Source organism: Raphanus sativus, chromosome 4 (assembly GCF_000801105.2).
Source record: "Raphanus sativus cultivar WK10039 chromosome 4, ASM80110v3, whole genome shotgun sequence".
In the NCBI taxonomy this organism is placed as follows: domain Eukaryota; kingdom Viridiplantae; phylum Streptophyta; class Magnoliopsida; order Brassicales; family Brassicaceae; genus Raphanus; species Raphanus sativus.
This window is the reverse complement of record NC_079514.1, coordinates 8,545,760-8,569,445: the sequence shown is the minus strand read 5'-3', so window position 1 is coordinate 8,569,445 and position 23,686 is coordinate 8,545,760. Positions and strand designations below refer to the sequence as shown.

Genomic DNA, 23,686 nt, shown 5'->3' with positions numbered 1-23,686 from the left:
AATGTCACGTCAGAACTAATGTGTTTATTTTTTCGTCTTAACTGTAGACTATGAGCAATGAATCAGTTGTACCGTTTATTACACTGTTGAAAATATAATTTTTTATTCGCTTCTATTTTTATTTCTATAAATTTTTTAAAATAAAAAATCTCTATTACAACGATGAATTTGCTAAACATTCAATGGTTGAATAAAAAAATTATTAATTACAATGTATGCTTTATTTTGCAGTTAATATTTTTAAATGAAATATTATATTAAAAAGTTGTTAAAGTTTCAATGGCGGACAAGCTTGCTCATGGGGCAAGGAGTTCACCATCAGCTATGTTATATGTCGATTCGATTCCTCCGGTTTGGCTCTCTGAACCGGTAGAATCACGGTAGAGTAATTCATTGTTGTCAAAAAAAAAAAAAAAAATTTGTTAAAGTTTACATCATAATTCATCAATTTTCTGCTCTATAAATAGAGAATTCATTTAATTTGAACACATAAATTTTGAAAAATTAAAAATTACTCCCTCTGTTTCATAATAAGTGTCACTTTGAGCTCATTTTCTTGTTACACAAAGAGTGTCACTTTACAATTCCAATGTAAATTATACTAACTTTCAGCTGAAAATTAATTGCAAACTGCATTGATTTTATAAATAATTTTATTTATCTAAAATACTATTGGTTAAAGAGGTATAATTAATTACAACTTACATATATTTCAACAACTTTCTTAATCTGTGTGAAAAATGTCACAACGACACTCTTTAAGAAACAGAGGGAGTAAATAATTATGTGAAAAAGAAAATATGATGTGAATTTTAAAAAGGTAAAAAAAGGCTGGTTGATAAATAGAGCCATTGTGCATGGTCTCAGTCCCAATTATATCGAAGTTTCCTTAATTCTCTCTTTCTTTTTTTTTTTAACTTTTTTTTTGCCAAAGAAGTTTCCTTAATTAACCAAAAAAACTCAAAGATTTCGTCACAGAAAACACTAATAATAGGTAGAGGGAAGTACATAGTTGGATGAAAAAGTATAGTATAAGACAAAACTGAGCTACTCCCTTTTAAAGTTGGAAGTGACGTTTATATTAGCAGAATTATAATACAAGTACCTAATATTAGCTGATTAAAAATCTGCTAAGGAAAAGCTAGCGACAGCTAGTAGAATCGCTACCCCTGACAGTAACTCCAATACTCCTCCTCCTATGCAAGGATCCTCAATTCAAAGACCCCTCTTCCCTGAACATGCTGTCATCTATACTCCACCAGAGAGAAATGAAGAGGATGGGGGGGCTAGACCCTTATGAAAGTGATGCTCCTCCACGAAGGAACAGAATCCCCCAAGAGGACGGAAGAGAGCAACCTGCAAAACTCAAGTCAGTCATTGTTAGTCTCCAGGCTGAAGGTGGAAACGAAGCGATTATTCTAACAAGGGGAGAGAATTCAGAAGTAGCAGGAGCCCAAAAGAAAGTTCTAAGCAAAGACTTGAGACAATCTCCTCAGCAACCTAGAACTAAATCACCACGCAACACACCTAATATTTTTCGAGGGGCAAGCTCAAAAAAGAGGAAACTTTCCCAGATTAACAAATCACCTGCGCCTAGCAGACGTAATGGAGCAGGAAAGGCCTCAAAGCCAACCTCAACAGTGAATACTCAGGGGAGATCAGACAATATGCCGGTGGTGCCAGAGAACCCTCCGATCCAACTAATTCCAGCAATGGCTAAGCGTAACTCGGATTTTCGGGTTCACGCTTCCCCGGCTCCTTAGTAGTATTGAGCTGGAACGTTTGTGGCTTGGGGAACCCACAAACTGTCCAGCGTCTAAAGGAGCTCCGCATACGAAAGGCTCCTGATATCATCTTCCTGATGGAAACAAAAAACACAGAAGAGATGATTAGCAGAGAACTCCCCTGGCTTCAACAAGAAAATAATCTGATAGTCCCACCCAACTCCCCGGGGGGTGGAGGCTTAGTCCTCAGCTGGAAAAAAGACGTAGAGCTAACGGTACTATCATCTTCTCAGAACTTCATTGATACACGCATCACATCTAAAGGAAAATCGTTCCTAGCTACCTTTGTTTATGGTGAGCCTGACCACACTAAGAGAAACGCTTATTGGGAAACCCTAGCAAACCTACACCCTAATCAGGGAGGCCCCTGGTTTCTTACGGGGGATTTCAACGAACTAATAGATAATAGCGAAAAGAAAGGAGGTCCAGCGAGAGCAGAGGGTACCTTCGGCTCCTTCAGGACTTTTCTCTCAGAGAACGATCTCTTCGACCTTAAGCACTCAGGCAATCCTTTCTCATGGAGGGGGAAGAGAGGAACACATCTGGTCAGATGTCGCCTTGATAGAGCAATGAGCAATCCATAATGGACGGATCTATTCCCATCATGCCGCTCCCAATACCTCAAGTACGAGGCATCAGATCATCGCCCCCTAATCTCCTACCTTGACACAACAAAGAAAAAAGGGCGTAATCTGTTTCGGTATGATAGGAGGTTAAAGGACAATAATGAAATAAAGAGGCTTGTGGCGGAGATTTGGTCAAACTGCTCATACCTTGGAGTGGAGGCAAGACTGTCTCTCTGTCGAAAAGCCATCTGCAAGTGGAGTAAACTGTTCCAAGAAAATAGTAAAAAGAAAATTGAAGCCTTTAGAGAGGAACTCGAAGAACAAATGGTCAAAGATGTACCAAACGAAGAAAGAATCCAGGAACTAAACAAGCTACTCCTATGTGCCTATCAAGCAGACGAAGCCTATTGGAAGCAGAGAAGCCGCCAGCTATGGCTAACCCTAGGGGACTCTAACTCTGGCTATTTTCATGCTGTGACTAAGACAAGAAAAGCGAGAAACAGACTTACGGTTTTGGAAAATGAAGATGGAATCCCAAGCTTCGAAGAAGATCAGATATCACGCTTGGTTTGCTCCTACTATGAGAAACTCTTCACTGCAAATCAAAGGGAGAAAGATGAGGACATAATACTTCAGTCACTCAAACCGTGTGTAACTCAGGAGTGGAACGAGATGCTTACAAGAGACCCTTCGCCAGAGGAGATAAAAGAGGCTTTGTTTGCTATCCATGCGGATAAGGCACCAGGCCCTGATGGCTTTTCAGCCAGTTTCTTCCACTAAAACTGGGAGACGATAGGCCCCTCTTTGATAGCAGAGATCCAAGGCTTCTTCTCCACAGGAGTTATGTCCCCTACACTCAACGAAACGTACGTCAGGCTCATTCCCAAAATACAGATAGCTAAGAGAGTTGAAGAATACCGACCCATTGCTCTATGTAATGTGTATTACAAAGTAATCTCGAAGCTTCTGTCCCTGCGCCTCAAGCCTGTCCTTAGCTCCATCATCTCTGAGAATCAGTCTGCCTTCATACCTGGAAGGGCAATCACAGACAACATGTTAATCACACACGAAGTGCTTCAGTATCTAAAAACATCACAAGCTCAGAAACAATGTTCTATGGCTGTCAAGATGGATATGTCTAAGGCATACGACCGTGTCGAATGGACATTTGTCTCACAAGTTATGCATCGCTTGGGCTTTCATGATAGATGGATAAACTGGATTATGCAATGCATTCAAACTGTCTCCTACTCCTATCTAATAAATGATTCAGTGTATGGAGTGGTCAAACCTCAACGTGGTATAAGGCAAGGTGACCCCATCTCACCCTATCTCTTCATCCTCTGCGGAGAAGTCCTCTCCGGCTTGTGTAGGAGAGCAGAGCTCGATGGCTCTCTGCGAGGGATTCGCGTTGCACGTGGAAGCCCCCGGGTTAATCATCTGCTCTTTGCAGATGATACCATGATGTTCTGCCACTCATCAGAAGCTTGCTGCAAAACCCTCGTTGATATCCTACAAAAGTACGAGAAGGTATCAGGCCAAAAGGTTAACATAGCTAAGTCTTCTGTCACCTTCTCCACAAAGACACCTCAAGAAACAAAGGAGATGGCAAAAAATATCCTAGGAATTCAGAAAGAAGGTGGAGTAGGGAAGTATTTGGGTCTCCCTGAACATTTCGGAAGGAAGAAAAAAGATTTATTTACCTCGATAGTAGACAGGATCAGACAGAGAGCAGCAAACTGGTCCACACGCTTTCTCTCGAGAGCAGGGAAGCTCACAATGCTCAAATCCGTCCTTACAGCGATCCCAACGTACGCCATGTCATGTTTTCAGTTGCCGGTAAGCCTCTGTAACAGGATCCAATCAGCGCTCACTCGCTTCTGGTGGGATAAATCATCAGAGAAGAAAGGCATGTGCTGGGTATCCTGGCCAAAGTTGACAAAACCTAAGACAGCAAGAGGACTAGGCTTAAGAGAGATTCAACTGTTTAATCAAGCCCTACTGGCTAAGATAGCGTGGAGAGTCCTTACCTCTCCTGGCTGTCTCCTTGCGAGAGTCCTACTCGGCAAATACTGCCATAAAAGAAGCTTTCTTGATGCCCAAACTCCATCTGTGTGCTCCCATGGATGGAGGAGCATCCTACATGGAAGAGATCTCCTCCAAGAGCAACTGGGAAAAGCCATAGGCAATGGTCAAAATACAAAAATATGGAAGGATGCGTGGATCTCTTTATCTACACAAACTAAACCATACGGCCCTATCCATGAATCACAGTTAGACCTACGGGTTTCAGACCTACTAACAGATGACCTCCAATGGAACACTTCAAGAATAGAGGAAATCTTACCTGCTTTCAGAGATCAGATTCAGTGTCTGAAACCGAGTAAGGAAGGAGCAGAAGATGTATACATTTGGCTCCCCACAAAGGCCGGTGTTTATACGACAAGATCTGGCTACAACTCTCAAGCCGCCTCCAAGCAAATCTTTCAGCCTCAAACGCTTCCAAACCTGCCACAAAACGAGGCGGAGTTCGATTGGATAAAAGATGTCTGGAACTGCAAAACATCTCCAAAACTCAAGCTGTTCCTCTGGTCAATTTTAAATGGAGCCTTACCTCTAGGCGTGGAGCTACGACAAAGAGGAATGTTAACAGCTGCTGATTGCCCCCACTGCAAGACAGAGGAGACCGCTTTCCATGTTTTCTTCCTCTGTCCCTTCGCCAAAGAAGTATGGCAACTCATCCCTCTTCATGGATCAGTTCACCTAGCTGATGCCACCGACTTCAAATCGGCTATGTTATGCTTCAGGAAAGCGATTTGTCTGCCACCTACTGGAATCAGGTCCCCGATACTCCCTTGGATTTGTTGGTTCTTGTGGACAGCCAGAAACAAATTAATTTTTGAGAACAGAGAATCGTCATCAGCGGAAGTGGCTACTAGAGCTCTAGCAGCAGCCTTGGAATGGGACCAAGCGCAATTAGTATCTCCCACACCAGGGGGCCTCCAGAATATTACCGTTAGAGATCAGATACGAGTCAGTAGAGACCCTACTACGCCCTCGTGTTTCGTCGATGCGGCTTGGAGCGCAGCAACCAAGCAGGCGGGAGTCGCTTGGAGTCTCAGCTGGCAAGGATCGGGACAGAACTTCACCGGAACCCACATCTTTGAAAACGTCGATTCGCCTCTTGTTGGTGAAGCCCTTGCCCTCTGCATGGGGATCCGAAAAGCAATCGATCTCGGACTCCCCTCGGTCACCCTCCTCTCCGATTGTGCAACGCTCATCAGAGCTATCAACACAAAAAATCAGATCAAAGAGATCTTTGGTATCGCTCAAGATATCGTCAGGCTCTCATCTCACTTTGTTTCTATCGTTTTCCAGTTTGTTCCTCGTTCCCAGAACAGGACAACTGATGATTTAGCAAAAAAAGCCCTTAAGGCCCATCTTTCTTCCTCTCGTTTTGTTTTGGGCTAGCCGTCTGGGTTTCAAACCTCTGAATCCTTGTTTTCTTTTTTTATTTCTAATTTAATCTGGTTGTTCAAAAAAAAAAAAAAAAAGCTGATTAAAAATCTTTAGTATAACTAATTATAAGAGCATCAGCATTCTTAAACCAATGATATCTCAGTCATAAAACTTTAATAAATAATTAAAACTATGGATTGACACATGTGTACGTTAACTTTTTTTTTTGGAGTTCTAAACCAAAAAACTTTATTTCTTTCTTTTTCCACTTTTCTTAATTGTTTTTAATTAAATAATTTTTAGATATTTTAAAATCTCAGTTTGCATATCTCTATTGGATTTAACCTTAGATTCCCATAGAATTTCTCATATTTAAATTAAGTAAAATTATTGAAAAAAACAAACAAAAGAGATGATAAAAAGTTCTCATTAATTTGAGAGATTCTGATGTGTTTGGGAAAAGATTCATTCTATACATACGTATCAATAAACTATTGGTTTAAGTATTTTTGAAATAAAGATAAAATAACTATAGCATATATACTAGAATCTACCATTGCAAATGCTTAACCATCTCATAATGATATTGGACTTTATCAGATACTAGTGTTATCTTCCGTGCTTCGCACGGATACGTAATATTGTGTTATAATATACAATAGATATAAATGTCATTTTGAATTTTACATAAGTTTGAGTGAAAATAAATATTAATATGAAGGATATATAATTCAGGGTACAAATAAATAAAAATTTATGTGAAAATAAAATGTTATTTTGAAGATTATGCTTATTGGTAAACTTAAAATTATAATTTTGTTGTTTACAGTCTAATTAATATAGACACAAAATAAACATCGTATATTATAGTATATTTTTCAAAACCAATAAAGCATTACATATGAAAAAAATGAAACTGAGGAATATAAAATAAAATTGTGATGAAATGTTTTTTAGTTATTATCATATTTATTATTAAAAAGAATATAAAAATATCAATTATAATTCTGATCTTCGTCTCTTTTTTTTTCTGCCTCTGCTCTAGTCTTTCTTTTTTTGTAACACGATCCTTGTCTCTTAAAAATAACTTTTTCGTAATATTCTTTTACATCTCATTGTGTTGTCCCCAGTCCCTACGTGTCTTGCCAAAGAGTAAACACATGAGAAACTCACTAAAATACCATTCTCAGTTATGTAAAATGTAGAAACCGTAAGTTTAATACGCTCGGTTCCGTCTATATAATCGTCTTGCTTATCAACTTTAGAACCATGATCTCCCGTACTCATCGTCGAAGCCCTCAACCCATTCCGGGATTAAAAACATTTCCAAAACATCCACCGATAAACAACGTAACGAACCACACAACCACCAATGAAAAACCTTATTGATTATTCTTGAGAACACGAACAGAGACTTCTAAAAACTGAATCATAACCCAATAAGAATGAATAAGAAAGACAATCCACATACAGCCATTATGATTTTTCCCTTCCCCAGAAAATAAATCTCATACCTGATAATCTGGTGTTGGGAATCTTCTTTCCAGAATCGTCATTTCTCCCCGATCAGTCCAAACTTTCATGTCAGTAAAATAGATGTCTATGAATAAACTTGTAACGTCCAGCATCTTCGTCTGATCTCCTCTTGCTGCAGCACTGTAGTCCGAAAACTCCAAATCATCGTCGTTTGATGAAATTTTTCCTGATTCCTTTCTCGCCACCGTCTCGTTCCTTGTTCCTCAATTCTTTCAGAAAGCCCGATCAATTCCTCATAGCTGCCTGCATGAACTCCAAATTTCGCCATCGCCGCCACCTCTTTCTGGCTAGAAGAAGAGATTTCAGAGAGAACAAATGGACTGACAATTTCTGATCGTGAGTTAAATCTTGAAAAAGATTAACTGTTTTAGGGATCGAGAGATCATGGATGGAGTGCCAGAAATTTTCGGGATTTTATTTTTTTATATAAGTTAAATAAATAAAAATCAACAAAAACTATTTGCGCAAAAAAATTCATTTAAGTTTTTTTATTTAAAATTAAAATAATATCCACTTGTCAAGATTTTATTGGTAAGCCGACATGTGCTTTAGTATATAGGGATTTTTTATTTTTATTTTTAAACTAGTCATTAGATATTGAGTTTTTCTTGGGTTCACCCTCTGTGGTAAATTTCTAGGTCCACCAACCTATCACAATTTGCCATGTCATCTTCAATTTCTGTAAAAAAAAAAGAAAAACAATCGGCGGTTATCTCCAAAAAAGAAAAAAAAGAAGCAAAAATACTTTACGGCGTCAGGTGATTTTTGTGATTTAACCCTATTCTTCTCTCTCGTTGCTGACCTGGTTCTTCTGATTCAACCCTAAAATCGTAAGTTTAGAGTTTTTAGATATTTCTAATCATGTCAAATTCTCTTGTTCTCTTTTTAGTTACTCAATACGGTTCATCTAAATAAACTAAAGCTTGAATGATTTTTGTGATTAGGTGAATCCGTGGAGTAAGTAGAGAAGAAAATTCAAGGAGTGGTGTTGTGTAGAGTTAAAAGAGTGTTACTCACGGAAAGCCTCTTTTCCTCCTCTGCTGTCATCTTGATTCAATTGAGAAGGTTCTGTTTGAAAAGATATTTGAAGCGCAATTATGACTTATTGACCTTTTTTAAACACTATGAGAGAGTGTTGGATGATAGGCGATATAAAGAATTAGTTGCTGACTTCGGTATGATGCATATTTCGCCGGTATTGCAGCATGCAGAAGAAGTGTATACACCAGAAGTGTTTACTTTGTTCCAAAAGGAATACACAGTCATCGGTGACTATGTTGCAAAAAAGACCAGTAAATCTGAGATGGTGAATGAATACAGTGTATCTTATCGTGGTGTTGCACAAGAGCATTTGGTTAGGTATGATGCTGCCAACCAAAAGATAGATTGTAGTTGCATGAAGTTTTCATTTGCTGGGATCTTATGCCGTCATGCATTGAAAGTGTTGGACAAAAAGAATGTTAGAAGAATTCCACCTACTTACATTTTGAATCGATGGAGTAAAGAAGCAAAAACACGAACAGTATCTTATTATCATTCAGAGACATCTAATGAAGCAGTGAAGCAATCGATTGGAAAACGATATAGCCATATTTGTCGTACTTTCCGTGAGATTGCATCTGTTGCTGCTGAACATATAGAACTGACACTGTGTGCAGATAAAGATGCGATTGAGTTGCTGAAAAAACTGGAGGAAAAGAAAAAGGAACTTGTGAGAGCTGATAAGTGGATGCCCCATAGTTTAGAGGATAAACTTGTGGAAGAAGAGGAAGAAGAAGAAGATGTTCCAAATGTATGTGGAATTAAAAGGAAAAATCCATGTGGACGTCCAAAGAACCAAAAAATGGACCCCATGGTCGATTTAAAGGTATTCTCGAAACAAAAAATCGTGGTACATCAAAATCTTCAAGTAAGGCTAAAGCAAAAAAAAAGTTATCATTTCAGGTATTGATTATTAGTTTTTGGTTTATGTCAATTTTCGTTGAAATGTGACTAATCAATATATGTATATACTAATCATTGGATACATTGATAAATTTTCCAGGAATCAACTCCTACTCTTGATACCCAGTTATCTTTTGCTACCACTGGTCCGATCTTACATAATGAGTCATTTGTCTCCCAAATACCTCAGGTAATCTAATCTATTAAAATAGAGTCCTATTTTTATCTACCTACAAATAGTCTAGGTTGGTCCATTTAATTTATTTAATTTTTAGTATTTTGTATATAACAAATTTAGTTATTATTAAATACATACAATCTTAATATATTGTTTAAATAATTTCAAAATAAGATATCAAAAGATATTACCAATATCTTTTCTACTATTTCTTTTTTGACAATATCTTTTAATATATTTTAATTTAAAATATAGATATTTAATGTTGTAATATGTATTTTAAAAAATGGAAATTCGTAGTTATTTTTAAAGTTTATTACAAATAAATATTAATTCATTTTGATTTATAAAATAAGAAATATCATTCTATAATATTTATATATACATAATTCATATTGATAATTAAATTATTATAGTAAATAATATATGTTACATAGCTTAATTACAACTATTTTATAAATTATAAATTAAAAGAATTACGTATGCATGATAAAATATTTTATACAGTTTACAACATACTTCAATTTATTGATATAAAATATTAAAATAAAATATTTAAAAGCATAAATAATTTGTATATTTAATATAATAGCTAAATTATCATATTAACATGTAATTTAATATATTAGAATTTAAAATAAAATATTAAATTTAGCAGGCAGTAATATTATTTGATTATATAGTATATTGAATTATATATTTTGATTTACAATTACAGTTTTTTGCAGCTTATTTCATGAAAATGTAAATATTTATCAAGTATGAGACGGGTCGAACGCCATAATTAATTTATATTAAAATAAATATTTATTTAACATTATAATAAAATAATTTTATACAAATATAAGAAATTAAAAAATTATATATAAGTATGGATCATGTTAGAATATAACACACCGGTTATGGTTCTATTTTATAGCATATCCTAAAATCTATAAAGTAACCATATATCATTCAGATTCGAATTATATTATTTTGGTTCAGATATATCCGAAATTAAATCACAAATTTAAAAGAAAAACATAAGAAGTGAATACTTATTTATATATAATTGGATATTTAAGATTTTAATTAAATTTTAAATACTTATTCTAAATACCATTTCAAAATAAATATAGAAACAAATATTTGAAGTTCATATTTATGTTTCAAATATTTATACTTATGATTAATTTAGACATTTGGATTGGTTTTAGAATTTTCCGGGTTTTCGGTTTTTGGGTTACCTGTTGAAATTTGACTAATAACATTTTGGGTTTGGATATGTTTTGTACCACCTTAAGAGATTTATTCTGGTATTTCTTACATTTTTGATCTGGTACAAATCGAGTTTTTAGTTTGAATCCGATTCAGAATTTTGTTTATAGATATTATACTCAAACCTACTTTAAATAAAGATAAAATATATTATATAAAATTATCATCAAAATATTAGTCCGCGTTTAAAAAACGCGGGTTAAAATCTAGTTTTTTTTTATTTCTAGTATGTATAGTTTAGTTATATGTCAATATTTACAAATTTGATAAACGACTCAGGAACCAACTCGTACTGCTAGTACCCATGTATCTGTTGCTGCCACCAATCCGACATTACCCAGTGGATCATTTTTCTCGCAATTACTTCAGGTAAATATTTTGTTTGTTATTTATACTTAAGTTACATTTTTTTTTAAATATTCTTTTTTAATTTGCAGGAAGTGGTCAAGAATTATGGTGATGGTTCATCGAAGGACTTTGACAAAAATTATGGCGATAGTTCATAGGGTCACATGTTTTTATGTTTTTCATTTTTTTGATAAAAGATTATTTGGACAACCAAACATTGAATCTCTTCTTTTTTGTATTTTTGTATTACTTTCTTGAGAAGAAGGTTGAAACTGAATTATTTATCGTTGATGTTGCACAGCACCTAACTAGCCCATGTACCGTTGATTTCATTGACAACACAATCAATTAAAGGTAAAGACGGATTCACACTTAATCTGGCGTATTGTACAAGGACTTGTTCAGGTGAGATGCATCTATAGTCCACATTTTTCAAACATGTGTCAGATGGTCTTATTCGACAAAACAAACCAATCCACCCTAGCATCTTTTGAAAACTTACTTGAAAAGGGTTTCGGCTGATCTTGAAGGACCTGTAAACACCAACTTGCTCCTTGATCTTGGTGTCATAAACAGACCAATCAGTGTAAAACACAGGGTACCACCATAGAACATTGATGAAGGCCATAAAAATTTTATCAACAAAACATTCAACACAATAACCCATCATGTTCAATCACGAAGGACAAACAATAAACCAAGTGATAGATACTCGAATCATACTGTTTATTAAGTTAAGGTCAGAGAACATATTTTTTTTTGATAACTGTTTGACCAATCCTTAGCTGCAGCTCTTGGCCGGAGAAATTCTTTTTGTTTCTTTGTAGAGAAGCTTTCTGAATTGTTATTAGGGGGTCCCCAAAAGAAAGTGTCCAACTCTGTAGCGTCTGATCTTTGAGTCAAATCTCTTAGCGTTGCCCTTAGGAGGGAGATGTTTTGATTACGAGATCGAGAGAGAGCTTGCCAGTCCCTCACCAATAACGCTTCGGCAACAGAGTATTGTATTAGTTGATAAGTATTATCCTCTTGTATAGTTAGAATATACTCTGTAAATCCCTATAAGATAGGATCTTTCCTGAGATCTCTCAACTCATTGTACTATATATGTTGATCAATGATAACGTAAATACTTCAAGGGAAATACTATCTCTTTCATGGTATCAGAGGGTTCAAGTTCCTGAACCACTCACGCATTTTCTGCGATCTCTCTCTTTCTTTCTCATCTACTTTCTTCTTTTCTACTCTTTTCTTCTTGAAATGGCCACCGATAACGCTCATCTTGAACGCGCATATGGCGTTACAAACATCAAAACTCATGTTCCAATTCTTCTTGACATCGACGATGGAAATTACGATGCTTGGCGTGAACTCTTCTTCACTCACTGCCAAAGCTTCGATCTTTCAGGCCATCTCGATGGTACACTACTCCCAACAGATGACAATGACGCTGCTTGGAAGAAACGTGACGGTCTTGTCAAGTTATGGATCTATGGAACTTTGTCAAAAAATCTTTTCAAATCTGCGTTCAAAACTGGTGGTACATCTAAAGAGATCTGGACCCGCATTGAGAATCTCTTCCGTAACAACAAAGAAGCACGGGTGATCCAACTCGATCAGAAGCTACGCACAACCGAGATTGGAGACCTATCGGTTCATGACTACTGCCAACAGATGAAATCCATTGCTGATCTTCTTGAAAACGTAGGCTCTCCAGTCACTGAGAGAACCCTCGTTACTTATTTGCTGAACGGGCTAAATGGTAAGTTTGACAACATCATCAACGTCATCATCCATCGCACTCCGTTCCCTGCATTCGAGGAAGCACGCTCCATGTTAATCCTAGAAGAAGATCGACTTGGAAGAGGAAAGAAGTCCTTGGTTGCTGACGCTTCCTCCTCATCCTCCAAAGTTCTTGTTGCTGCAGTCTCTAACGCCGATCACAAACCACCACAACAGCACCAACAGCAACGTTTCCCTCCACACAGAAACGGCAGAGGCAGAGGAGGTAATCGAGGCAGAGGACGCAGTAACTATGGCCAGCAACGCCCTCAATACAATCAATGGAACGCTCCCTACTGGCCCTCCGGCTTCCCCATGTGGCCAATGCAGCAGTTCAATCCGTGGACTCAACTCCCTAACGCACCGCTTGGACAACCTGGTCTACTTGGACCAAGACCTCAGCAACAACAACAGGCGCCACCTGCAACACACGGGTATGAGCCAACAGCGGATTTTGCAGCAGCATTCAACACACTGAGCCTCATGAACCCTGCAGACAACAACTGGTATATGGATTCGGGTGCAACGGCTCACCTATCCAACACCACAGGTAATCTTAAGTCCGTTTTTAATGGTAACACCGGAAAAACAATCACCGTTGCTAACGGAGGTAGGATTCCAATTACTTCATCTGGATCTCTCATCTTCCCTGCTCTAAATCGTTCTCTCTCTCTTAATAATGTCCTTGTTACTCCTTCTTTAATCAAAAACCTTATATCTGTTCGTCGCTTTACACGAGATAACAAGTGCTCTGTTGAATTTGATCCTAACGGTTTCTCTGTGAAGGATCTGCAGTCAAAGAAGATGATTCTCCGCAGTGACAGTGAAGGAGATCTCTATCCATTTCATTCAAGCACAAATAAAGCGACGACGCAACCCCCTCTGGCTTTTCTTTCAGCTTCTTCTGACGTTTGGCACCGCCGTCTTGCTCATCCTGGCGCCCAAACTTTAAATTTATTGTTATCCAATTCTTGTTTGCCTTGTAATAAAAGAGATGCTTTTCATTTATGCTCAGCTTGCCAATTTGGAAAACACACAAAACTCCCTTTCTTCTCCTCACAAAACACTGTCAAAGAGCCATTCGAAATTGTTCATTCCGATTTGTGGACTTCGCCGGTTCAAAGTATTAGTGGGATAAGGTACTATGTACTATTTCTTGATCACTTCTCCCACTTCTTATGGGTATTTCCTTTGCGACACAAACACGAGACCTTCTCTAAATTTGTGGAATTCTCTAACTATGTCAAAACTCAATTTGGAAGAGATATTAAATCTCTCCAATGTGACAATGGTGGCGAGTTTGACAATGCTCAGTTTCACAGTCTCTTCGCAACCAGAGGAACCACCTTCCGTTTTTCCTGCCCTAACACTTCCCAACAAAACGGTAAAGCCGAAAGAACGATTCGCACCATTAACAACGCAGTGCGCAGTCTACTCTTTCAAGCTCAACTACCATCTTCTTTCTGGGTAGAAGCTCTACATACGGCAGTCCACACCATAAACATCTTACCTTCTAAAGCCATTCAGAACAGAATTCCTTTCACTGTTCTATTTCAAAAGCCGGTATCATACTCTCATCTTAAAGTCTTTGGCTGTCTTTGTTACCCTAATATAAATCATTCTCATCTTCGAAAACTCTCACCTCGTTCTGCTAAGTGTGTCTTCCTAGGTTATCCTCACAATCACAGAGGTTACCGTTGCTATGACCTAGACACCAGAAAAATCATCATATCACGCCATGTGAATTTTGATGAAGGATGCTTTCCATATCCAAACTCCAAAAAGAAAGCCTCTGATTATGATTTTCTCTCAGATGATACCGAGCCTTCTCCTCTCTTTAGACAAATCCTCCAACGCTCGTCTACACCAACTCTCCCTCCGGTTGTAGAACCACCACCACTGGAGGCGCCAACTCAGACAGTCACTCCGGCTACTGAGGCACCAAGGCACGCCATGACTACTCGTTCTAAGCATGGTATCTCTAAACAAAAACAAATTTTCTCTCTCCATACTCAAACTAAATCTCCTCTCCCAAAAAGCTATTTGAAAGCTCTAGATGATCCTAATTGGAATCCATCCATGAATGTTGAGTATGATGCCATTATTAAAAGCGACACTTATGATTTGGTGCCGAGACCACCTAATGCTAACGTAATTGTTTCCATGTGGCTCCATAAGCACAAGTATAATGCAGATGGAAGCTTCAAGAAACATAAGTCACGGTTGGTTGCCAATGGAAAATCACAAGAGCATGGCATCGACTACGATGAAACCTTCAGCCCAGTGGTCAAGCCAGCAACTATACGCACACTTCTGCACCTAGCACTCGCAAACAACTGGGACGTCCATCAACTAGATGTCCAGAATGCCTTCCTGCACGGTACACTGAATGAGACAGTCTACATGTCACAACCTCCGGGCTTTGTTGATGAATTAAGACCACACCATGTTTGCAAGCTCAAGCGATCTATATATGGGCTAAAGCAGGCGCCTCGCGCTTGGAATGAGAGATTTGTGACTTTCATTACTGGAAACGGTTTTGAACAAAGCAAGCTAGATACAAGTCTTTTCATCTACAACAAAAACGGATTGATAGCATTCCTAATCCTCTACGTTGACGACATAATCTTGACAGCCTCTACGCCAAAGCTAAAGACGACAATCATTGATGTGCTGAAAGCCGAGTTTCCCATGACAGATGAAGGCATCATCCACTCCTTCCTCGGCCTCTCTGCGACATTCAATGACAAAGGATTATTTCTCAATCAGTCCAGCTACGCAAAAGAGATAATAGAAAAGGCGGGCATGTCTGATTGCAAACCTTGCTCAACACCAGTAGACTTGAAATCAAAGCTTGCTGAAGACGAAGGCTTACCCGTTGATAACCCAACAGAGTATCGAAGCTTAGCTGGAGCTCTGCAGTATTTAACCTTCACAAGACCTGATATCTCATACGCCGTACAGCAAGTGTGCCTCTATATGCATGATCCTCGTGAAGGTCACATGAAGGCGCTCCGCCGCATCATCAGATACATACAAGGAACCAACCAAATGGGCCTTCAACTGCTTCGAAACCAGAGCATGACTCTCACAGCCTACACAGACGCAGACTGGGGCGGATGTCCTACAACGAGACGCTCAACATCAGGCTTCTGTCTCTACTTAGGCAACAATCTTATCTCTTGGTCAGCCAAACGACAACCTACAGTTTCACGTTCGAGTGCAGAGGCGGAGTACAAGGGAGTAGCTAACGCTGTCGCAGAAGCTTGCTGGCTACGCAATCTCCTTCTCGAAATGGGAAGACCATTACGTCAAGCAACTCTTGTGTATTGTGACAATGTGAGTGCTGTTTACATGTCCTGCAACCCGGTACAACATCAAAGAACAAAACACATAGAGATAGACATACACTTCGTCCGCGAGAAAGTACAAATGGGACAAGTCAGAGTCATGCACGTACCGTCTTCTCTACAGTATGCAGACATCTTCACGAAGGGTCTACCCACTTCACTTTTTACAGAGTTCAGGTCCAGTCTTGGCGTGGTCTTACCGACGCTCAGACTGCGGGAGGGTATTAGTTGATAAGTATTATCCTCTTGTATAGTTAGAATATACTCTGTAAATCCCTATAAGATAGGATCTTTCCTGAGATCTCTCAACTCATTTTACTATATATGTTGATCAATGATAACGTAAATACTTCAAGGGAAATACTATCTCTTTCATATTAATCTTGAATGCCCATTAGCATGGGTCAGAGAACATATTGTGCAACAGAAAATAATATTTTCAGTGTCTTTTTACCAGTGTGATCTGCTGGATGCAGAGTTAGAGTTAGTGGAGGCAGTTGCTCTGTTTCGACAATTATTTTGAATAACTTGAAGACTTGATCAAAGTCACTCACTTTAAGAGACCAAGTTCTCGATATCTATCTCTTCCTTTGCGTCTTTATGAATCAGAAGACTGAAACATAGAAACAAAACACACTTAGTTAACAGAGTCCAAAACCAATCCCTCAGTGAAGATTCATGTTATTATTACCTTGGAGGTATTGGACCAATGGGTTGAGATCGTTGAGAGACAAGCAAGTCTCTGAGATTCCCCATGTAAATTTCTCAAGCATAAGAAATTTGATCACAGACATATGATACCTGGTGATTCCGGAAGACCTTCGTGCAAAATTATATATCAACTTAAAGAGATTCAAGAAGAAAAAACCATGAAAAGGAGAAGAAAAGCCATGAATGAATCAGAAGAAAGTCAAGAAACAACATTACCAACGACGACGGAGGAAATAGGGCTACGATCACTTGACGCCGTTAACAATGTTTTCTATTTTCTGCTTTTCCGTTTTTTATTTTGCGATAAGTAGTGATTTTGTTTTTTTTTTACAGAAATTGAAGGTGACATGGCAAATTGTGATAGGCTGGTAGACCTAGAGGTTCACTACTGTTTACCCAATAAAGGTAAACAGTAGTTACAAAACTTGACTATACAAAATAAGAGTTATTTTTGGGTTCACCCCCTAGGGTGAACCTCTAGGTTCACCAACCAATAGGATTTAGTTATTTCAAATTTGACATCATTTAAAAAAGGAAACAAAATATTGTCAAATTATATTACGTTTTAAAAATAAAAAATAAAGTAAAAATAAAAAAAAATTAAAGTAAAAATAAATAAAATAATACTAAAAATGCAAAAAAATAAATATTTTTTCAAAAAATAAATTAATACCACAAAAAACACTAATCTTTAAATGTTAAACCCTAAATCCTTTAGTAAACCTTTAGATAAATTATAAAACTTTGATTTAAAAAAACTATTTATAACACAATCAACAAAAAACTATACCCTAAATCCTAATCCTAAACCCTAAACCCTTGGGTAAACCCTAAACCCTTGGGTAAATCCGAAATTCTTGGATAAATCTTAAATTTTTAAGATTTATCCAAAAGTCTAAGATTTAATGTTTGTTGGGAGCGTTAAAAATATTTTTTGAAAATATTTTTTTTAGATTAAAAAGTTTTTTTTGTGATTAGTATAATTTTTATTTAATTTTTATTTTAAAAGTATAATATAATTCGATAATATTTTGTTTCCTTTTTTAAAAGATACTGAATTTTAAATGAAACAATTATATTGGTTGGTGAACCTCCTAGGGAGTGAACCCAAGAATAAGTCACAAAATAAACATTAGTGGTGCTGAGAGCAAGTGGAATTTGGCAAGAAACGAAAAATATAACACAATATTCCGAAAACAGAAAAACGATAAGCACTTCTAGGCACCACGAGCCATTATAGAACGCTCCAAAAGAGGGTCGCATTCCTTTGCCACTCTCGATAGCGACTCATACGACGACCCACCATCACAACTCACCGAAATCTCTGCCGTATCCTTCAGCTTCTTCACCTTCTCCCTCATCTCGCAACCTTCCTCCTCCGCCATAATCCTTCTCACCAACGACTCGACCTCCACCCTCAAAACCACTTCCTCCGACGGCAGTTTTCTAGACCGAACTGCTACTCCTAACTCCTCGTTGAGCAACGTCGCATTCATTTTTTGCTCAGCAAAAAGCGGCCAAGCAATCATTGGAACGCCACTAACGACACTTTCAAGAATCGAGTTCCAACCGCAGTGAGTTAGAAACCCACCAACGGCTTGGTGAGCTAGGATCTCGGCTTGTGGTGCCCACGAAGAGACCACGAGGCCTCTCTCGTGAGTCCGGCTGATAAACTCTTTTGGTAGATAATCTGGCGCACCGTCTTGTAGTTCGCTTCTATTAGGAGAGATATACTCGCTGCAAGATGAACCATCTACCGGGGGACGGACCACCCAAACGAACCTTTGCTCACTCATCTCGAGCCCCCAAGCCAGTTCCGTTAGCTGTGTAGCCGAGAGAGAGCCGCCGCTTCCAAATGAGATGTAAAGCACCGACTCATCCGGTTGCTTGCTTAACCAATCCAAAACCGGATTAATGGTTTTTGATGGATCAACTGGTCTGCATAAGGGACCGATTGGATAAACCGGTACACGAGCAATCCGACCAAGGAGATTTGGGTCTTGAAGAGATTTCAAGGTTTTGGGCTCCATATCATCCCATGTATTCACAATTAACCCATCAGCCGTTGGGAAAACTAAACCAAAAGGAACAAATTCTTGGTATATCTGGTCGGTTGGGTCAAGGAATGTTTCAAGAGTATCCTCAAACCGAACCGGTTCGCATCCAGGCATAGCCAAGGGTTTCTTCTTGATTATGTGCTCGTCTTCAACGTCTTTCTCAAGCGTTGGGAAGTACAACGCCACTGCTAGTAAACGTGCGTTTGAAGTCATGAATATATAAGCCAACATGTTGAACTCTTCACCAAGCCGTAATGCGTCCAAGCCGAACAAGTCTACGATCAGAGCCGTTGGTTTGTGCCGCATCTCCTCGATCTTTGACCGGAGGGTTGATATGGTCTCACGCATCATGATCAAGATCTTGATCGAGATAAAGGTTGATGGTTCAACTAAACCAGAGATATCCGGAGTCGGGAGACCGATGATGTCAATAAAGGTTGCATCGCAGCCAGGTAAGATGAGAAATTGGGATTGCGCGGAGGCTGCGTCGGCTTCAAGGACAAATATGGTGACTTGGAAACCGTGGGATCCGGCTAAGCGTTTCCCAAGCTCGATCATCGGAATGATGTGGCCCATTCCAGGACTAGCGTACATGGCTGCGTGTGGTCTTGTAATCTGCATAGCCTCTATCGACGATCGTTTTTTGTGATTATTGTTGTCTGGGGTTATAGTTGCAAGTGAGTTTAATTTATAGAACCAAATATCTTCTTCAAACTTTTGTATATAGTAAAATAATATACGATTTAATCGACCACAATAATTGGCATATACAAACAAATAAAACTTTTTTTAAAAAAAAACAAATAAAACTTATAGAAATATCTGGACATAAATACAAACAAACAAAACTTATATAAATATCTAGATAAACAAACATTAATATATATATATGCCTCCAAATTATGAACAGAGTTTTATACAAACTCTGTCTAAGCCTCCAAAAATTCAATATGTATGTTTTATACTTTAGAGAAATTATTAATGTTTTGGCAATTAATAGAGAATTATGTTTTATAAATATTTTAGAATTAATACTCATCAATTCGGTTTTAAATGGTGTTTTACAAAATTTTACACAAACTAGATATTTTACCCGGCTACGCCCGGGTCTTCTTATATAATTTAATTTTATTTAGTTTATTAATAAAGTCTGTATTTGACTACATATTTTATAGCCAGACTGAATAAACTATATAAATTATTAAACAAATTTGCAATTTTGTATTGTTTAATTTGGTAAAATAACTGAAATTAATCATTATATGTAGCTTGTACTTTCAGCAGAAACTTACAAAACAGAAGTAAGTGGTGATAACTTAAGCAGAATTCTCTAATTCTAAATTATTGATAGCTTGTACTTGCAGTAGAAGCTTACAAAACAGAAGTAAGTGGTGATAACTTAAGCTTACTTCTCTAATTCTAAACTATTGAACAAACTTACACTGTTTAACTTTCATGACTCCAAGTCTCCAACCAATTGCATATGGAAAAAGAAATCTTACAAAATGCTTTACAGAAACTCTCATTTGTTCTTTTTTTTCTTCTGTAAACATCAAAATATTTTCTCATTGAGCCTGTACAATATCATTTCTTGCTGCTTGAAGTATCAACGATCCTCTTTGTCCACCACACACATGATTCAGATAATACTTGACATTGAAAATGTTGTTGATGTTCTGAGAATCTAGTGTGTTTTTCCTGCAAAAAACAAACTCGTTATATAGAAAGAAAAGAGCTCCACATAAAAGTAACTTCTTCCACTGTTATATATGTTCTTTATCATTGCTCCGTCTTTCTCCAATAGCTCTGCTTCACCCAACACCTTAACCATGCAAGTGTAGTGTTTTATGATGGCTTGATAATACTTTTATCTCATCACTAAACTGATCAAATAACCAGTTGTCTTTCTCTAATTCAAGACAAATTTAAATTTACAGTTATCAAATATCTTATCACCTTCCTAGCAAGTGACCATTGTTCTGCATGACACACCCATATAACCAGGTCAATAAATTCAAGTAATGACAGAACCAATACAACATATGTGTGTGCAAAAACTATATGAAAATAGGAACATCTAGTAGTAAGCAAGATAGAATTTCTAACATTACATATACAACTGGTTAATGTAAATTAAATAAATACATTTGGTTCTAGCATTGTTTTATTAATTTTTCTTATTTATCTTGTTTTGTTATTTTATAGTATGTTCTATTTAAAGTAAAATACATTAATTATATTATATTTATATTATGGTCAGATTTTCTTAGGCTTTTATATTAGTTTATGTTTATATAAAAATTTGATAGTTAGACAATATATATGCATATAAAAAGTAAGATAAACCCAATAGTATTTATATATTAAAATATATTGTTCGCTTGATGTGTAACTAAATGTATTTATTTAAATTACATTAACCAGGTTGTGCATGGTTATCGTAATCTAACATATGTGCCTCTCATAATTTTTTTTTTGGCAACGGTTTATTATTCCAATAGTTTTGTTTCATAAAGATTATTCCAGAAAATATCATTATTCCATCTATAGAATTTAATAAAATTGTACGCTGGTGTTATAGATTACGACTTTTATAAATTTTTATATATGAGAAGAAAAACATGAAGTTATACAAGTTCGTCGATGAGAACTTGAAAGAATAAAAGAACATCAGATTTGATAATATATGGTAAATCCATGCATAGGCTTGCCTAAATATGGTCAATCCTTATACATACTGGTTGAACATACGATGACCAAGAGCATTATGTACACTATAAAGTTACACAAACTCTCGATCTAATACTTAAGTATAGAAGATTACTATTGGATATCTCATTTTTTGCCTAATCATAACCCTTGCATTTCATTATAATCCTCATTTTATTTCAGTCACTGCGCCACAGGACAAACACTTTCTCAAAACTTCTTCCGTAGTACTTTTGTCCAAGCTTCTAACAAATATTTCAAACTCCTTAAGCGAGCGTCTGTCATGGAGAACATCATGATGATCTTCTCTTTCTTCTTACACATCAACAGCTTCTCCACGCTTAATTTCATCATAAGCATGCACATAACTACTTTGACACTCTAGCTCCTCCCAATGTCGTCGGTAAACTCACCTGCATTTTCATCGGCCTCTGTTCCCTCCTCAAGTTTTTCATCCATCTGATTAACCAACCCATGTTCCTACTGCTTCAATTCTCTCTCTTCAAACTCCCCTTCACCATATTCATGATCAGCATCAAACCCTGGTTCACTGTCACCTAAATCCAATCTCTCATCTGCGGGTAAAAGCGAGTAAACTATGCAGATAATTTAAGGCATACCAATGTAACTTCACATAAATAAAGAAAGACGAAACCCAATATTGAGGTACCTGATACTAACCAAAATATGAGCAACATTAGTTGAAGAACTGCAAGGAAATTCCAGACAACTAAGAATTTTATAGAAATCAGAGCTAAATATAGTACACCTGAACCATATAAGCAAATAAACAAACACAATACTCTTTGGCATGCAAACAAAGACGTTTTAGTGAACACCACCGTAATTTTAGATGTATAAATCTCCCAATATCCTTTTCTACTCCAGCTATTAGAGATGGTGGTGGAGTGACCAGTTCAGTAATCTCAAATCAATCATGTTTACATATACATTTCTCCTACAAAAAAAAAAATCACAGACATGAGTGACTGCGCCCATTTATTATATATACTCAGGCGCGGATGGTTTCTAACTGTCCGAAAAAGGTTTGAACAACAGAAGCAGAGACCATATATTAAAATAGAAAAATTGATAGACGACCAAAAAATAACATACAAAATTTGATAAAAGACAGAAGTAATAGAAGAAAATAAATAATGAAAGATAATACTCTAAATACAAAGATGTTTACAAAATCAGGGGAAACTAAATTTTGGAGAATTCCCGAACCTGTTCGTCGATGAGGTGCATTTCCAGACCAATAAGGATCTTTTTATTGGGTTCAGATAGGTAGTGTAACTGGGTTTTGTGGGACCTGGTGAGATATTTTTGAAGAACATAACTCCTTGATCATTGGCAGAGGAGACAGGGAACTTGCCGTTTGTTTTGATCGCCATGGCTTGAGCTTAAATAGAGCAGGTTCTAGGGTTTTGGTTTGTAGAAGAGAAAGAAAAAAACAGTATATAAAGAATGAGAAAGAGGGGAGGTGAAAGGAAACCGTTAAGAGGAGATTGAAGCAAACGTTTGATTGTAGAGGAGGTTGGGTAACGGAGATTGGACGAAGTTAGAAGCTGAGAAGACGATGGACAATTTTAGGGGGATTGGGGTTTTTTTTGTCGCGAAGGGGGATTGGTTTGTCATGTGCTTTCACCTGGACCGTATATGGGGCTTAGAGAATTGATTTCGTGAGATTTAAAAGCCCAAACGCAGAAGGCCCAATTTTTAAGAATTAAAACATCGATTTGGATCAAACATGTCTGACGTGGATGAAGTCTCTCTTCCTATTGGCTGATTTAATTTAATGACGTGGACAGCTTCCCTATGGCTTATATTTGCCTTTTAGTATAGTATAGATTTAGGAAATTATATACAATACCTATTCTAGCATTTTATTACACTAATTTACTTCATACCATTAATACCACCGTTGATAATAACAAGGGCAAAACAAGTCAATTTTGCCTAAATTTTTTGAAACGACAACAATATAAAAACAAAATAAAAGTTG

At 37.1% G+C, this 23,686-nt stretch overlaps 1 protein-coding gene and 1 long non-coding RNA gene across 3 annotated transcripts; both read right to left on the bottom strand.

Moving 5' to 3' along the window:
* Positions 1–17,970: 17,970 nt before the first annotated feature.
* Positions 17,971–19,670, bottom strand: LOC108829918 (UDP-glycosyltransferase 72E1-like). Its single transcript, XM_018603519.2, has one exon. It carries the CDS (start codon positions 19,588–19,590, stop codon positions 18,130–18,132), a length of 1,461 nt encoding a protein of 486 aa, XP_018459021.2. The 5' UTR covers positions 19,591–19,670; the 3' UTR covers positions 17,971–18,129.
* A 1,956-nt stretch (positions 19,671–21,626) lies between these two features.
* Positions 21,627–23,296, bottom strand: LOC130510512 (uncharacterized). 2 transcript variants are annotated; one of them, XR_008944182.1, is made up of 3 exons: positions 22,909–23,296; positions 22,349–22,636; positions 21,627–22,253 (listed from the first exon to the last, which is right to left on the bottom strand). It is a non-coding gene; the product is annotated as an uncharacterized LOC130510512 (long non-coding RNA). The 2 variants fall into 2 exon arrangements; XR_008944181.1 differs by having other exon boundaries at positions 21,627–22,636.
* Between the last annotated feature and the right edge of the window lie 390 nt (positions 23,297–23,686).

What these genes read in the sequence shown, in the direction of transcription:
- LOC108829918 (XM_018603519.2), bottom strand. Translation starts at nt 19,590, where the DNA reads ATGCAGATTACAAGACCACACGCAGCCATGTACGCTAGTCCTGGAATG.